The 18,965-nt window shown below is 35.8% G+C and overlaps 1 protein-coding gene across 1 annotated transcript in view; it reads right to left on the reverse strand.

Annotated features, from left to right (window-relative positions):
* Positions 1–4,250: 4,250 nt before the first annotated feature.
* Sh3bgrl2 (SH3 domain binding glutamate rich protein like 2) overlaps positions 4,251–18,965 on the reverse strand; it is an 88,786-nt gene continuing 74,071 nt past the window's right edge. The window contains exons 3-4 of the mRNA XM_027928320.2: positions 12,244–12,324; positions 4,251–8,553 (exon numbers count right to left, since the gene is read on the reverse strand). Coding sequence (XP_027784121.1) covers positions 8,542–8,553; positions 12,244–12,324 — 93 coding nt within the window. The 3' untranslated portion in view covers positions 4,251–8,541. The remainder of the gene's footprint in view (positions 8,554–12,243; positions 12,325–18,965) is intronic.

Below are 18,965 nucleotides of genomic sequence, written 5' to 3' on the forward strand. Positions count from 1 at the left end.
ACTTTAGCTGTGAAATACAATTGCTAAAATTCTGTTTGCAGAGCCACCTTATAATGGCTAGAAAATATGTCTGAATTCAGTTCTTCATTTTTTATTGGAATATCCCAGTATAATAATTAGTATTTATTAGGCATGCGAAATGATATGCAGTAAGGGAAGCTGCAGCAGAGTCATCCTTTTGATTCCCAGTTTTGGAGAGGGGTGTGTGTGTGTGTGTGTGAAAAGACTGTTGTCATCATTTCTGTTACACTTACTATTTAGTTAGGACATGGCTTGGAGCACATCATTTAAGTGGTTCACCACAAAGACAAGAAGAGAGGGAAGAAAGGTTAGGACTGGGCTAGGGTAACAGTCAGTGCTGAATTGCTGGTTATTGATCTCAGTCCTTGAGCCAAGCTGTGGGCCCTCCAAGACCCTAAATCTGTTTTCATACCTAGTGATGTATTAGTACGTGATATGCGCTAGATTGGGAAGGATAAAAATGAGAGAACTTAAATGGGATAATACCAAAAAACTAAATCAAATTAGCACGAAGACTATTTGTCTGCATTTATCATGGACAAGTTATTCAATACCATACCCAAAAGCTTAATCCTTCATAGGTGTGGTAATTCATTAGAATAACTAATAATGAAGCCTAAAGCAAGAGCATTACTAGCTACACCAAACACAGTGGTTGGTATCTCTTGGATTGCAAGGGCTATATTTCAATCACTCTCTTTATTTCAGGGAAAAATTCCAAACAAAATCATACCAGAAAAAAGAAAAGAAAAAAAAATTCCTCCCCTTAATGAATATTGTCACTTATTTTAATAACAAAAATACAGGTCCCCTCCTCCAAAAAAATATTTTTTTCTAATAGCATAGCCCAAAAGAAAAATGTTAAAAACTTGGACAGAGAAAGAAATAATATTTCTTTAATACTATTCTGTTTTAATCCTTGGCAATGAGACCAGAAAGAAACTTTTTCAAGACAGATTATCCATATATTCTTATGAGCTCAAATGAGTTTAGATACAGAGAAATCTAGGACGAAATCCTATTAATATTCATCACTGTTCTGCTGATTAAAGATGATATCTGTGTGGTTCATTAAATTCCCTTTTCAAAAAAAAGAAGAAAAATACAAAAAATAACACTGTGACTTAGTGCAGATATAATCCAATTCAACAGGAAGCATCAGCTTTATGAAATGGCAGAGTAACAAGAGACTGGACAGAGAGATGTCACATGTTATGATCACCCATAACATTACTGTCAACTGTTATTCCAGGAAAAAAAAAAAAAAAAAAAAAAAAAAAAAAAAAAGAAAGAAAATCTACAAAACACAACACAAATTTTAAAAAAATATATCACTTTTTCTTTTTCCAAAAAATGCTTCAAGCTAGAAGGGCTAAAAGCAAAATGAGAAAAGCCTTTATCTTGACAGCATTGTTAGAAAATTATGTACCCAAAGATATTCACACATCCTTTCACTATTACAAATGAAGGAGACATTTTGCCAAAACCTAAAAAACATTTTTTAGACATTTTATTTCTCTATTGTAATTTGGGGTAAAAAGGTTGGTATAGAACAGTGCAGTCCTGGAGAAACCCAATGAAAGCCATATATGTAAATTAAAAGCTTCTAGTGGCTACCTTTTAAAAGAGGAAAAAGGTAAAAGTTATCTTTAACATTTAACTCAATATATCCAAGAATTATCATTTCAATATGTAATCAATATAAAACTAATGTGTTATTTTACTCTTTTACACTGTTTACAAAACCTGAAATACATTTATACTCAATGTATCACAAATTCAACTAGGCATATTTAAAAAATTTGTTCTTTTTAGGTATACATGACAGTAGAATGTATTTTGGCACATTATACATACATGGAGTATAAGTTCCCATTCTTGAGGTTGTGCATGATGTGGAGTTACACTGGTCACGTATTCATATGTGAACATAGGAAAGTTACGTCCAATTCATTCTACTGTCTTTCCTATTCTCATTCCCCATCCCCATCCCTTTCCTTCATTCCCCTTTGTCTAATCCATTGAATTTCTATTTTTCCCTTCCCTGTCCCTTATTATGTATTAGCACTGGCTTTTGGTTTTTCTGGGATTGGCTTATTTCACTTAGAATAATAGCCTCCAACTCCACCCATTTACCTGCAAATGTCATAATTTCATTATTCTTTATGGCTGAGTAATATTCCGTGTTGGGTGTGTGTGTGTGTGTGTAATATATATTATATATCACATTTTCTTAATCCATTCATCTGTTGAAGGGCACCTAGATTGGTTCCATAGGTTAGCTGTTGCAAATTGAGCTACTATAAACATTGATGTCTCCACACCACATCAGTATAATATGCTGATTTTAAGTCCTTTGGAAATATGCCAAGTGGGATAACTGGGTCAAATGGTGTTTCCATTCCAAGTTTTCTGAGGAATCTCCATACTACTTTCCAGAGTGGCTGCACCAATCTGCATCCCACCAGCAATGTACGTCTGTACCTTTTCCCCTACATCCTCACCAATATTTAATGTTACTTGTATTCTTGATATTTGCCATTCTGACTGGAGTGAAATGAAATCTCAGTGTAGTTTTAATTTGCATTTCTCTAATTGCTAGAGAAATGTTAAACATTTTCCATATATTTGTTGACCAATTGTATTTCTCCTGTGAAGTACAACTAAGCACATTTTTAGTGCTTGACAGCTTATGTGCTTTGTTGGTACCATACTGGACAGCACTGGTCTATATTCTAGAACTTTCATTTCTGTAACATAGTATAGACAGAGACTTTCCAAAGAGCTTTTTAGTGAAAACTTTGGTTATAGTGAATTTTATTATTACAGGGCCCCAAATGATATATCTTACAACACTATAGTGCTATTATATAAAAAGGTCTAATGTTCTATTCATTATAAAAATACTGTTTTCAATTCATACATTTTCAAATTCCAGTATCCTCAGGCTATTAAATATGTCCCAAGTTAGCAGGTGCCTCAGAAGGTAAGACTGCACTCAAGTCTTTTTTTCCTGTCTGCCAATCAGTCCCTGTACATGTGAGCATGCTGCCAGCACAGTATATAGGGTTATATTCAGGATGACATTGATCCATCTTACTCAGCTTAATTATTCACTGATAATAAGCAGAGGTTCAATACAATCTCCTATGACTTAGAGTAATAATTTTAATGTTTTTAAGTATATCATCATTGTAACTTATTGCTACAGGCCCATTACATTTTGACAAACTAAGGAAACAAGTATATACAAACATCAAGTCTATGTAAAGATTTTCTTTTGGTAAAGTCCTGTAGCAGAAAAACTAAACCATAACATTAATCATGTTAATTTCCTGCCAAATAACTGGAGCTAATAAGCTTTAAAATAGCTTTAGAGAAAGAACCCTCCTAGAGCAAAGAAAAGTACCGAAAGTATATTTCTTGGCTGACATGCTGACACACTAAAAATCAATATGCAAGAAGCATATAATATATGCACTCAACTTTATTTTCTGCAAATAGAATAAAGATTCACATGCTTTTCATATTTCTGGAAATTGCTTCAGAAAATTTTTCTATTTTTAATGTGTTTGTCTTCCCTTTAATGGTTAAATCATGGGCTGGAGGTACAGCTCAGTAGTAGAGTGTTTGCCTAGAATATGCAAGGTCCTGGCATCACAAATAAAAACAAAAAGATAAATCAGTATTGACCAATAAAAGCAAAGTATAAAGAAAAATTTAAAATTAATAGCAAAAATACAACTGAAGAAGAAACAAAGGTAAAAGACATTAAGAGGGATTTCTTCGAAGAAGAAATAGAAATTTCTATATTAAACACATTCAAATTAGTAATAGGAGAAAATATGCCGAGCGAGACCACAATGAGATACCATTTTATGATACCCAACTTGGCAAAAATTTGACTATTCCAAATGTAGGCCAGGATCTACAGTCCTGGAAATTCTGACATTCTGGTGGGAACATTAAATTGGTACCGTTACTTTGAAAAGCAATTTGACCTTATCAATTACAGCTGATGATGTGTTTTTATTGTACAACCCAGCAATTCTATTCAAGGTATATTGTCCACTCTTAGGTATGTGCACCACAAGTCACAAACAAAAGAATGTTCATAGCAACATTTCCTTTTCTATTTCTATTTCTATGGGATATTTTCATACAATGCAATATTTAGTAGTAAAAACTCCCATTGCAATAAATGTAAAAAGGAAATGACAGACGATATATCCAGCTAAATTCCATTTATTATTCTTTAAAGATACATACATGAAAACAAAATGATAAAGAACAGGAAGGCTGTGATAAGCATGAAAGCAGGATAGGGCTCTTTTATCGGACAAGGAGGAGGATAGGTTGGGGGAACAACACACAGTGCTTCACAAAAAGGCAGTAAGGTAGGTGGCAGGCACACAAGGATTTGTTTATTATTATGCTTTATTTTTAATATATATATATATATATATATATACATATGTGTGTGTATGTAGGTGTCTATGTGTATTCCACTACAAGTATGAAATTTTGAAAGTTGAAATGGTTTTAAAAAAGAAAAAGATTACATGTAATGTTTCAGATGAACCACAGCTTGGAGTGCTAAGAACTTACCCAACTCTATCATTTACCACTGGACGTAACTGCTGCTTTTATTTCTGCTTCATCTTTGAGGGTGGAGACTACTGTCCTGCTCGGATAGAATCCATTACATTTTAAGGACTCAATATATGCTGATAGAAAGGACAGCCAATCATGCATTTCTAGAAGTAGGAAAACTTTGCAGATCTGAGACACAAGAAGGCAGTGGTCATTTTGCTTATTTGGTTTCATGATTTAGCACATTTCTGCAAATTTACAGCTTGTTCCCTTTGATCCCTCCCTCCACCCTCCCTCTATCCTGGTGTTCTAAGGTTTGACATAGTTTAGTGATAAAAGCAACCTCAGCTACTGCCTTCAGCAAAGTTTTCTTCTGCTTTCAAAGGTGATTGGCTGCCTCAAAGGGACCCTGGCAGAATAAGTAGTGGTTAACCTGTCCTTGTATTCTGCAACCAACAGGGGACCATATCCATCAACTATGGCTTCACTTGAGACCACAAAGGGAACTGAACCAAGGAAGTGGCTGAATGATTAACTCTGTCCTTGGTCACTATCACTGGTCACTGTATGAGATGACTCTGTGTTCCCCTCCCAACACAGGCAGGACCACCTGCATGGTTCCTCAAATGATCACATGATATATCTGCATTGTTTCTTTTTTTACAACCAAATCTGCAGCTTTCATGCACAGGTTTGTGGAGAGGAGTAAAAACAAATCTTCCCAGCTAAACAGAAAGGATTCAGCCAAACCTAGAACTAAAATTAGAAAATGTGATAAATGGGAGGAAATAAAACTCCATCTTAGAACACTTGTTTTCTGGAATTCATTTTTCTTTAATGCTGAGTATAAATATCAATGCCTTAAGAGACAAACACATACAAACTGATATCTAAAAAACAATAATTATATAGATTGAAGTGGATCCTGACACTTAAGAAAAGCTGTTAAATGAAAAGGATTTCTAGGAAAAAGCAAAGTCCCACAATAAAATCAGACAAATGAAACAAAACAGAAAGAAACTTTGGTACCTTTCCATAATAAAAAGATAAAAATAAGTTCAGTTCATTATTAAATTCATGTGCTACAAAAACATCTATGCATAAGTGTTGAATTAATGAATAAAACAGAAAAAAATTTCAAATATATTAGAGTCTGAGGGCAAAATACCTTCCTTTTCTCTTCTTTGATTTTAATAAAACATCAGAATTTGGAAAAACAAGTTATTTCCCCAAGTAAATTTTCTTCTGGTCTGCATACACCTTGAAAGATGGTACTCTATATTTTTAGATGATTTTAAAATGGCATATTTGATTTTTAGCAACCTAAGGAACCTATTATAGGAAACTAAAATTCTGTCTTGAAATATCCTTGTTATTACATCTATGCCTGCAAATCCACTTCTTTCCTGGGTTTTAAAGACTGGGACTATCAAAATGAAAGGCAGCTAGTTAAAGGAAATAAGAACATCATTACTTTATGCTTGGAATTCAGCTGGTAGGAGTACGATTAAGGACACTATATTCTCTATAAACAGGGTAGTCCTGGAGGGCAATACTTCAGTACTCTGTGGAGCCTGGATACTGTGGTAGATTCCATACACTGTGCTTCTAGTCTATCCTAGCAAGGACACTGCCACCTGAGGGTGTTCTCTTGTACTTCTTTATAGCCCCCTCCCAAAATCATAGTAAGATGGTTTGTATTTGTTAGTGGTTTAGCATTATGTTTAATATAATCATACTAAGCATATTATAGTTAATTTGAAAGTTATCAGACAAATTTGGGTGGCTTTCTCTGGTTAGCAATCATGGTATTGATATTACAATCCTAGAATTTGCAAAGCCTCAACCTTATTAAGTTGGTTCTCAGCACTCACTTATAAGAGCAGACTAAATGTAAACTGAATAATTACAATATGACAACTTTAAAAATTGCTGTATCTTAAAAAGAAATTACACCACTGGATGGTGTAATCCCAGTGTCTCCGGAGGCTGAGGCAGGAAGATGGAAAGTTTGAAGCCAGCCTGAGCAATTTAGTAAGACTTTGTCTCAAAATAAAGAGAGAGAGATAGAGATAGATAGATAGATAGATAGAGAGACAGAGACAGAGAGAGAGAGAGAGAGATGCAGCTGAGTGGTAAAAGCACCCCTGGGTTCATACTAAAAAACAAAACAAAAAACTTATAAGTCTTAGCAGAAGATTCACATACTAACATACTCAAATACAATATCCAGTTAGAAATAAACATTCCTGGATAGTCCCTGGGATATATCAAATGGAATATGACCTGGATCTTGTTTAATATCAACTAACCAGTAATACCCATGATTTGACAACAGTTTTCCTTGGAGAGAAAACTGCAGATCATATATTTTCCAGTCAAGAAGAACTCTGTCATGCTTTCCGTCTGACTGTAGTCCTGAACTGCAAATATCAGGCTGGAATTTCAGCTTCAGCATTCAAAAAGTGCTTTAGAATAGTACACATTTATCAAGGTATGGGGGCAGGGTATGTGATGTTTTAATTCATTTGCTCTTTCAATTTCTTACACATATCCTTCTCAGTATCATAATAAAAGGTCTAGTATTAGGATGCTAGGAATAATTGAGTATTTTAGTCATCCCTCTTAGAGTTTATCATATTCAAGGCTGTTCCATGTTTGGCAATTCAAAACCCTTAAAAAATATAAGGATATGGAAAAGTCACCTCTGCCCTAATAAAGTAACATATTCAGTGTATATCAGTGTCCACTCCAATGGGAGCAGATCTGCTTGCCAAATACAATTCAGAGTTACTCTTTAGACAGCCCCCTTCTCATATATGTTGCTCTGAAAACTCACTTGTGCTTATACATGAAGTAAGAATGTGTATCGATTTTACTCTGAAAAGTATGAGACTGTGGCTAGATGAGAAAAATAGTAGAACAATGAAAAGTAACATAAGAAAAAAATTAATTCTATAGCAATATTGGTATCTTTTAATATGCATCATCAAGGGTCCACAAAATATATCTAACTGAGATCTTCCTTTCTCAAAAAAATATAATCCTTTCACAAAATAGAATAAGCAGCTGTTGGGGAGCTGAATTTAAAAAATATATGTGCACTTATGTATATATAAATTGCTAAAGCTGAAATGCCTTCAGATACGAATCAGACAATTTCCCTATAAACTGACTATCTAATTAGTGCACCTCTTAAAATATATCTTTCAAGCAGTCTTGTGCATTTAGGTAAAACTTTCCCCTTGCAATAGTAATTATCTTCATCCCTGTAACTTGGTTGTGATCATGCAATATTGCAACAGTAATTTCTGGAAACATCTGTAGGAGCTTAGAGGATTTGTGAGGGTTAAGAGCTTCCATTACAAAAAGGAATCTAGAACATCTGACATTTTCAACAGGTGTTATTACAAAGCACTAGAGCAGTGATGTTTATGATTCTGTAGCAAAAATCTTCAATGCCCTTTTGTCAATCAGCATTGCTTTTTTCTTTTTTATTCAAAGATTCTAATAAGCCTGGCAGACTAATTTCAAGGATGCAATCCAAGCAGCTTAAAGAGAAGTAGGTTTATGCAATACTGGCATCTACTATATCCTAGGGCAGACCCAACATTTTCTCTCTAATGGTGCCACCCACTTGTCTATCAGTTATTAAGGAAGCACACCCGTAACAGAAGACAGTACTTTCAGGTGAGTGAGGCAACTGCAGGCAAATTGGGAAGAAAAAATCCACCACAGTCCTGATTTGGTTTAAAGCAATCATGCAATCCCCATTATACCCACATCTTCCAAAAACACCCTTTTCGTGGCAAGCAAAGTTACTGATGCATGTGGCTTTTGTCACAGTGATGCATTAGGTAAGCAGGTGTGTGCCGAGTACCAATGGGTGCTCCAAAATGCATCTCCGTCACCTTCCACTTTGCCTCACTAAGGTTCTGCCTGTTAAGAAAAACAAACAAAAACACCAGTTACAGCACTGCATTACATTGACAAGAAAATTTGCTCTTGGCAGTATTTTTTTTTTAAATGTCAAGAACAGAGATGTTGGAAATACATTACCCCCCAAGTGATTGTTAAGAGCAAATCCTGGGTTTCGGGATCAGAGCCCAGATTTAAATCACACTCATCCAATCTGCCAAATATAAAAAGTAGAAAGCAACATCCCACTGAGTCTCCTCTTAAAGGTACCGTTCTACTAGCTCATGGATGGGTGAGCATTATCTCACTCAGGGGGCTTCCAGAGGCACTGGTTTATGCTGACCCTATGTGAAGAACAACATTGGTATGGCCATAACTGCTAGTAAATAGTCGCTGCTCCAATCACCCAAGTGCCCCTCCACTCCTCTCCAGCCATGATCCAACTGCTAAACAGCTGTCACCTGGCACAGGAGGCCTCCATAGCCTCCAACTCTGGCAGCATTTCCTTCTGTTAAGTATTCTAAATATCACCCCTGAATGGCAAAGATCAGGAAGCAAAAACTTCTATAACAGGCTCTTCTTAGTCTATTAAAATAACAAACTTGATGAGTTTCAACATAAAATTATTAGCAAGAAGGCCTCCTTTTCTCGTGCTTGCATAAGTACCATGGTGGGCCAGCCCCTGCTGGCTCCAGCCACTCACAGGGGAAAGTGTTCCCTTTTCCTGAGTTTCTACACCTCCCAACTTCAAGAAAAGCATAAAAATCTGCATTTTAAATATTAGCAACTTATATGATTACACGACCAATGTAATTCTACATGATGTACAACCAGAAGGATGAGAATTTATATTCCACATATGTATAATATGTCAAAACACATTCTACTATCGCGTATAACAAATAAGAACAAATTAAAAAATTAAATAAATATTAGCAACCCATTTACTTTTGACTTTCAAAAATTCTGCACTAGACAGATAACATATCCACAGCTAATGTGGCCTGCAAGACACCATTTGATGATTTCCAGGCTTCCTCTGCTCCGTTTACTTCTGGGAGCAGCTTACTTGGAATCTACACTGCACCTGTGCCTGTGGGGCCCATGAATGCTCTTTTCCCATTTGTGGGGCAATTATAGATGCTAACGGCATCCTTATGTTTCCTGGATGGCTTTCCTATCTTATCTTTCATGTGTGCATACTGCATCGGGAGTAGGAAAGGAGATAAGAAAAGGGGGATTCATCTTTTGGTACATCAAATCTGTGAACACGCTGTCAAAGCCTTAATCTGTAGACCATGTAATGGATTATTACCAAAGTGAATAATAAGTCACTAAAATGGGGAGAAAAGGCTAAATTTTTCCTATAGTTTCCCTTCTCTCATATAAAGTTGTAGTCTAAGCTGCTCTTAACCTCTAAGCCCCTGAATATTTGTGAGAGCAAGCAACACAGACACTGCACTATGGACATCTGCTCTGATCCCAAGTGCTCCTGCCCCAGTAGTTCTCATTCATGGAACTGAAGATGGCTGGCTGAATGGGTGGGGCTGCCCAAGGCCCTTACTGCTTTTGAACTTGGTCCACTCAAATCAAGTCAGCTGCAATAGCACCAAGACCAACATTAACACTGTGGCCACAAGCCATGTGAGAATGTGTATTTTATAGATAATAGATTTCTTAAGAAGTTCTAGACAGAATAAATTTTGTTTCCTACTTTGGGGGCATGGGGCCAGTGATGGGCATGGAACCCAGGTCTTCATGCAGGCTAGGCAAGTACTCTACCACTGAGTTACACCCCCAGGCCTAAATGGCTTAAAGAATTAAAAAGTCAGACTGCAGAGTGTCTAAGGAACCTACATCTTTGGGGAAAATGAGAACAAAGATGGCAAGTACACAGTGTTTTTTAAAAGGCTTTTACATAGACCACGGTATCCCCTGGGTTTATACATTCATTAGATTTTCCCTACCCCAGTTTTTCTAGTTCTTTGAAGATAAATCTGTACTGTTTAATATGTTTGGATGAAACATGTTATAAAAATACTCTAATTTTTTAACAAGTATTCAAATGTTACATCTTCATAAAAATAGTTTTTAAGAACCTGTAAATACTTTATGTGTGGGTTTTGTCTCTACTTAAAACTCGTACATGGAAACCACCCACAACCATCTGTTGACTTGCGGATGTGAAAACAAAGCAAGATTTCACATTGGCTATGCACTGCAGGTACTGGTGTATAATTTACATTATTGATGTCTCTGCCTTCTTCCCACAGGTGTTCCAGAAATCGTAGAGATCCTGGGTAGTCTCAAAAGACTTATTACTTATAGACAATAAAACTCCCAGTAATGTACTTCCATTTCAATTGTGTGAAAAACACACATACACACACACTTTAGAATTCAGTCTCTATTGTAAATATAGTCAAAACCTCAGCTACTATATATCTTTATATATATATATAAAGATAGCAAGGAAACACAAAAATGTCAATGTGAATAGCTTGGGGTAGTGATTTTTATGTTCTACTTTATACTTTCTTCATATTTTCCCAAATTTTCTAAGTGAGTCTAGGTTATTTTTATAATCAGAAATAAGTACCATTTATAAAAATCAAATAATCAAAATATTATCTGACTTAATATCTTTTTAATTTTGAAATTAATTTATTAAATACATATAATTAAGTTATGAAAAAATTTATAACTATAAATTTTAAATATGATACAACCTGGGTCCTTTAGGCTTTCCAAAAGACATATGACTTAATAAAGGGGCTTTAAAAATATTTTGAATGGCTTAGGAATTGCAGTATTTTTTCCAAGGCTGACCACTTATCATAGAACACCCTTCCTTCAATGTAAAAAAGCTAAATGTGCATAAGACTTTTCAAATATGGCCTTGATTGTGCTATCACAAAAAATTTAAAGTACAATTATCCCTAGGTATCTGTGGGGGATTGGTTTTAGGATCCCCCCTTCGATCTGCAGATACTCAAGTTCCTTAGAGAAAATATCTGCACATAATGTAGGCACACCTACCTATATACTTCAGATCAGCCTTAGATAACTTATAATACCTAACATGAGGTAAACAGGTGTTATACTGTGTTACTTAGGAAATAATGACAAGAAGAAATAACTGTACATGTTCAGTGCAGAGGCAGTTTTCTTTTCATATATTCTTTTTGGGGTTAGGGTACCAGGGATTGAACTCAGGGGCACTGGACCACTGACCCACATCCCTAGCGCTATTTTGTATTTTTATTTAGAGATAGGGTCTCACTGAGTTGCTTAGCACCTTGCTTTTCGTGAAGTTGGCTTTGAACTCACAAGCCTCCTGAGCCGCTGGGACTATAGGCTGTGCCAGCACACCGGCTTATATTCTTGACCTGTGTTTTAATCCACCAATGCAGAGAGTGAACTGTGATAAAAATTGCAATTTAAAATAGAAAACAGCTACTACTTTTTGCTACCTTAAGTCTTCTTGGAAGAATGAGGTCTAAATTATAAGTAAATCAATGTCCTAATTTATGGCAATGACTGACAATGGAAACAAAAAAACCTAAGCATCTTTGTGTGTCTTAATACTAGATAGTCTATAATTATGAATAGAGACTATCTGTGCATTTCTTTAACACTTTCAACCTCTATCTCTAAGAACAATTCAAGAAAGATGAATTTTAAAGCAAAAAGGAGAAAAAAATAACCTACCTTTGATGCCAATCGTGGTTTCAGGCCTAAGAATGAAAAGACAGTGTTGCTTTCCTTCGATTCAAAAAAACTGTCATAATCCTAGAAAAAGAAGACGAAAGTAAAATCAATGAACAACAACAAAAAAACAGTATGGTTGGTGCTTCTGACAAATTCTTTCTTTTTTTTTTTTTTGTATCAGGGATGGAAACCAGGGGTGCTGAGCCACTGGGCCACATCCTCATACCTTTTAAATATTTTATTTAGAGACAGGGTTTTGCTGAGTTGCCAAGGCTGGCTTTGAACTCTGGATTCTCCAGCCTCAGCCTCCCAAGTTGCTGAGATTACACCCCCAGCTGACAAATCCTTTATGGAAGTAAAAAAATGTATCATTGCTCTGTCCAGGCCAAAGAGTGACACATAGCTACTAGATTTAATCTGTTAGGGCCTAAAAATTTCCTTGAGTATGATGATCAATGTAACAAGTTTTTAATCCAAAACCTGTGACAGGATTAAAATGTAAAACATTTGACAACAGAAATGAAATAGGGACACATACCTCACGAAAATAGGAAAACCTCATGTGCCAAAGTAACACCTGTCTGTGTGAGTCACACTGACCTAAGGTTTTTCTCCAGGCTTCAACATGGAAGGCTGCTGCCTCCCAATTTCACTCTTGACATTTTGCTATCTATGGCTTAAAAAAAAAATCAGTTGGTAAACATAAAGCCACAAAGGTCTCCATGTGTCAATGCCAGTGTTTCTATTCTGCTTTTGAAGATTTCCTCATTCTTTGAGACTATGTCTTCAGAGAGAATGAAAAGATCAAATAAAGACTAAAAGAAACTATATTCTCTCTAACATTTATCTTTGTTTCAGACACAGAATCATTTTTCTCTTGCTACTTTCACAAGAGAAGCCAGGGAGAAATTCTAGTCAGTGTGTGAATTCTTTCCAAAGTTTACGTGTATCATACTACCTAGTTTCTAAGTTGATATAAATCACTTTTAAAAATGGCAAATTTTTCCTAAGGATAAATACTGTCAGTAGACAATGATTAGAATCGTTTGCAGGCCTTCCTTTTTTTCTAGGTGCCTTAAAATCATTGCATCATTTATTCTTCACCACAGTCCATGAGATTAGAGACTGGCTCCAAGAGAAGCAATATATTGCCCAAGTTTGACCACCAAGTGGGAGAGCTGAGATTTGGGGCCATGTTTAACTAGTGCTGAAATTCACATTCTTTCTTTCATCCTGCCCAACAAGAAATCAGGCACGGGTCCCCTGTATGCTGCTCTCACTGAGCCCTAAGGAATCCACTGCTGAGCTGGGCCAATGGCATTATAAGTACTTTTGAAATTAGTCTAGAAATCTAAATGAGTCAGTAACTTGTACAGTAGAGGTTTGCTTCTTGCAAAGCATGCCTCTTTTGAACTGCATGGGTTCTCTCTCGTCCAGTGAGGAGGTCCATGGAACAGGTAGAGAAGAGTGTGGCTGCAGAGTCGCTATTTAAGACCTCCGGAGACCAAGCAGGAAGGAGGTCTGATTTTATTTTGCAGTTACCATGTATATATACTCAGGCAGTTGCTAAGCAGATTACAGGCATCCAACAATACAATTTTTGGCCATCTGTCCTTGCAGCAAGCAATGAAGAGGCAGGACGTGGAGCAAACACAGGGACTCTAACACATGGCCTCATACCCAGGGCGTGCCATGTATGTAGTACTCCATGCACCTGACCCCACAGAACTGTTTGGCTCTGTGGACAGATTCTCTTGTCCAAACACTTTATCAACCAATCTCATGATTTTGAAGTTAAGTAATTTTAGTTCATGGTCATCTGAGATTTAGGCTTTGCACTGGTTGTTCTGTCATTTAGGATCAAGCCTAAAGAGAAGACTGTGTTGACAAACCAAGAAGAAGAAACATCTGAAAAGAAAGGCTCAGCATTTAAGTTGAAATATGAAGATGTAGAATTAGCACAGAACGTGTTGGGACAGGGTCATCCAGGGCAGGGGAAAGCATAGTAAAGGGCAAGGTTGACTGGGATCCACATGTGCTGGACTTTGTAAACCAGAAAAAAAAAGTTTTAATTTAAGTACTGAAAGAAATAATGCAAGGGTTTTAAGCAAGGGAGCACACTGATTCACCTTCCTTTAAGAAAATACCTAAGTACCTATAAAAAGAATGGCTCAGAGAGGGGGCAGCAAGAAGGAAACCAGAGAGAAAATTGAGGAGAGCACCATGGTAATTCAGGTAAGAGATGTCAGCGACAGCTTGGAGCAGAATGATGGCCATGTATATGGTGACCTAGACAGGCCAGAGAAACATTTTAGAAGCAGAATTGATATTTGGTTGTGGATCAGATGTGAAGATTTGGAAGAAGTAAGAATAAAGGGGTTCTAAGCTTTCTGACTTGATGGAAAAAGATTTGAGAAAAGGTTTAAGGGAAAGCTGGATGGAGTTCAACATGTTAAGTTTCAGAAATTATACTATAAAACACTCAAGTAAAGAAAATAATGAGGCGGTAGAAGGTTGCTTTGGATACAAAAGATTTAATGGAATTTGTAAGAACATGTGTAATTTTCTAAGATAAAATATGATTCTAATGATAGCACAAATAGTCTAAGTTTGGTGTATAATGTAGGCAAAATACCATAAACTAAAAACGTTACATTATTTGTTACAAAGCCATTTTCAAAAAGCTTAGTGACATTTCACTGATCTAGGTTCAAGAAATAATACTGTTCCATACACATTCTGTTTAACAATTTTTTGCTCAGAGTTGTACCAAAATGCTTAGAGTAAGATATGATAAGAGGAGGAAGAGAGTTAAATTATGGGCTATATTTATTCTATCCTTTTAGATATCCACTATATAAATTCAGTGTGCTTGTTCCTCTTTGTAGCCTATTCTGCTTCTCTTGGGTCTAAATTCTTTTCCTAGGAAATCCATTCTAATTAAATGTTCTAGATCTGAACTCTCCCTTGAGCTCAGGTTCCACATGAGCAAAACACTGTTCATAGACTCTTAAACAAAACAAGTTTACACCATAATTCATGATCTTCCACTCTACAATAAGGACCTCTCATAAACTGGCACCTTATTATCCTGAGCTTAACCCCTTTGCTTCAAGAGGTCTCACTGGTCATATAATGTGGACTAAAATCTTTGATATGGTGTAAAAGGCCCTATATAGTCTGGTTCTGCCTAACTCATCGGTTTTGAGGAGAAGACCACTGCATCAACCATTGTCTGCTTCACAAATCCCATTTCTGGGAAACTGGGTTGGGTATATGTTCATGTATCAGCATCTGTGGTTTTAATGCCCATCAATGTACCATGTGAGTTATACGACTTTATCATTTCACCTCCTCAGACTTTCTTCCCAGCTGTGTCAGATACTATGGAGGCCCTTGGACTCCAGATTTTATTGGTAACCTGATAGATAATTCCAGACTTCTCAGAAATAATGCAGCATCCAGTAGAGCTGCTCTTTAGTGGACTGTAAGTTGTAGCCAAATGCAAAATCCAGCATGGATATTCTTGTTTCTAGGGATATCAATTTGAAAATTTGTTCTTCTCCTGTTTGACTGAATAGGTAAGATCAAGGGCCAGTAGACATCAAAATTCTGTTCCTGCCCTTGAGTCTAATAGGCTTCTCTTTCTTCTATTTAACTAAAAATCTCTGATGTCAGTGTGAAATTCAGCAATGTAAAACTAACAATGTAATAAAATGAGAAACGATGACTCAATCTCTATAAATGTAGTGTGATTTTACTTTCAAAGACTGTGGCAATAAAATGAAAATATTGTACATATAAATGAATAAAAGGCAAGTTGCAATGAGACAATAATTATACTTCAGGTTTCAGTGTTTATATTTAAAATATCAAAATGATCACAATTCCCCAAATCACAAAACTGGAAATCAGGTAAGCTCGCATATAAGTTTCATACACATAAAAACAACATCTAAAAATATGTACATATATGCAAATAGAGAAAATATGTAACATGATCAACAAACAATTTATCCACACTAAACTACTCTTATTTTTCATCACTAGCAAGTCAGATATTTAAAAATCTTTTAGACATTTCTAATTTATAAAAAGAAAATTTTCTCTTAAACAGTATTTGTCATAAAAATTGTAAATCTTATTGTTACTTTATGAACTTTTAACTTAATACCATATCACTAAGGCTGGGGAGCTTCTTGCCTGAATACTGAATTGGATCCACTGAAGAGTTTAGAAAATTTCATTTAAGGTATGAAAGTAATAAGTACAAAATTTGCTAATTAGCTTTAAAAACAAAATAATTCATAGAAAATTATTTTTAAAAATCAAACAGACTAGTACATGACATATATTGGGTTACTAACACAATCTGTGTCAAAAGAACAGATGAGTTGTTTGTTAATAAATGACCAATGTGTCATGCATTAGGTAATATCATGCTAGTAATATAGTTTGAGTAAATCCTATTTTTACTCTATTATTTACCAGTTTTTTAAAATATCATAAAAATTTAACTTTCTAACATTCAAAGCTTTTTGAGTGTTTTGATAAATCCTAAAGTGTGCAAGAAATTAAATTATTTCCTTTGTCATATTAGGGCAAAGAGTAAGTAGATGATTGATAATTTAAAATCTAAAGCCTCTTAATAGTTAATGCCTCCTTTCAGAATTAAATTGTATGATGTGAAATCCTTTAGGAAGAACACAGTCTTAAGAATTTAAATATCACTTGCTATTACATTATAATATGAATATAGTATTCTTATATTATGGCCTTGGGCCATAATACTTTCTAATAAAAAAAAATTCTGCTTTGTTATCAAATTGTTTCACTGATATATATTTTTAAATATTAGAGTTTCTACTACAAAGGTTAAAAGCATTAGAGTTTAAAAACTCATATAAGGTTTCTAAACAGACTTGCTGAATTTCATACAAAGGCACTTTCCCTGAAGTGTTTGTAAATATGTGTCTGCAGATTGTAATTTTCAGGACAATCAACATTCTGTAACTATAGGATCTAAAGATCAGTTAAGAATGACTTTGCAGAAGGATACACACATATCACATGCAATATCAGAGCAGCCAGTTTCAGAAGCCAGTGTATTTTCATTACATTTAAGACAAAGGATGAAAACTATTTCTAATGCCAATTGCTTAGAAAAATAAAAAATTTTGAACTGTATAGATAATAGCATAACTCAGCATTCCTATTCACTATGGTTAACATTTATTTAAAAGCTATAATTTTAAGAAGTAAAAAAAGCAAGCTGAAGAGCTGTTTAAAAAAAAAAAAAGAAAGAAAAAAGAAGAGTCTCCCCTCACCTATATTTGTTTAGGTTCAAGGGAAAACCAATGTGTGAGACATTTTGAAGCTCAAGATAAAATCTACAACAGGTAGAGTTAACAATAGTCTCATTCTTCCACAAGCTCACATAAGGACATTATCTGCAAACCCCAATTAGACCATTATGGACTAAGCAAGCATTTGAGACAAAGATCTTAAAGTTCTTTGCCCTTTCAGTGTTCCCTAAGAGAACAGTTAGGAAAGCCCACAGCAGTCACTCTGAAAAGCTGTACTGCTTCCCATGGCTCAATGACAATTAAGTGACAGAACCATATTATTTCTACATGCCAGGGGCACAAGCAAACAGGAGGCTGCAGGGAAGAAAAACAACATGGGGTCAACAAGGAAATGGTGACAGCAATCAGTATACATGAGTCAAAAGGAAATCTGGCCTACCCAAAAGAAAATTTAAAGAGAGTTTTTTTTAAGACTATAACAGAGTTGCTACCGTGGCTGCTGCTGCTGTTTTAAAATGGGGAGAGAGACTCCTTCTGCTTGAATTTTTTCAGGCCTAAAAGATAGCCTCTGAGCAAATTTCTTGATTTAGTGAATAAGGATCTTTAATGATATACTCTATGTTATGAAATCTTGACATAGAAAAAGTAGTTGGCAGTTCCAGTCCTAGTACAATGGGTGAGATGTAGTTACCTAACAAGGCTTCATTCAGCAATTTCTATGCCAAACACCAAAATAAGCACAAGCTCAAAGCTGAGGCTTTCAAATTCTTAATTAATGTTTAACATTGTGACCACAATGGTGCAAGATGGCATGTAAGCACATGCATCCATTTATTCTCTTATCCAAGTGCCACTGAAGTTGAAGGGATCCAGCAATACGATTTTCTTTTCTTTGTGGGTGTGTGTGGTGCTAGGGATTGAACCCAGAGCCTTGTGCATGCAAAGCAAGCACTCTACCAACTGAGCTATATCCCCAACCTCCAGCAATACAATTTTAAGAAATGCCTAGACAATGCAAATACAACTGGAATGGTAGAGTAAACAGGAAAGGAAACCATGGTTCAATGACAATTAAGTGACAGAACCAAAACAACAGAAAAGCAATCCTTCCCAAGGAACTCCCATAGAAACTGCTGGCCTGAGACAATGACTACAATGATCTGGAGACTGATGGGCAAACACTAAAGCACAAAGAAGTGTGTGTATAATGGCAGAGGCAATCCTTTGCATAGTGTAGTCAGAGCTCTCAAGAAGTGCTCTCAGGACAAAACTGACTGTGAACTGCTGAGCAAACTCTTGAGCCTGTGGTCAGTCTGGGCTCCAAATCAGGCACAGAAAGCAATGGAATGGAGGTGTGTCTTGGAAGGACAGCATCCTCCACTGCCTTTGTAATGCTCTCTTTCATTAGCATTGGAG

The sequence above is a fragment of the Marmota flaviventris genome, chromosome 6, assembly GCF_047511675.1.
Source record: "Marmota flaviventris isolate mMarFla1 chromosome 6, mMarFla1.hap1, whole genome shotgun sequence".
NCBI classification, from domain to species: Eukaryota; Metazoa; Chordata; class Mammalia; order Rodentia; family Sciuridae; genus Marmota; species Marmota flaviventris.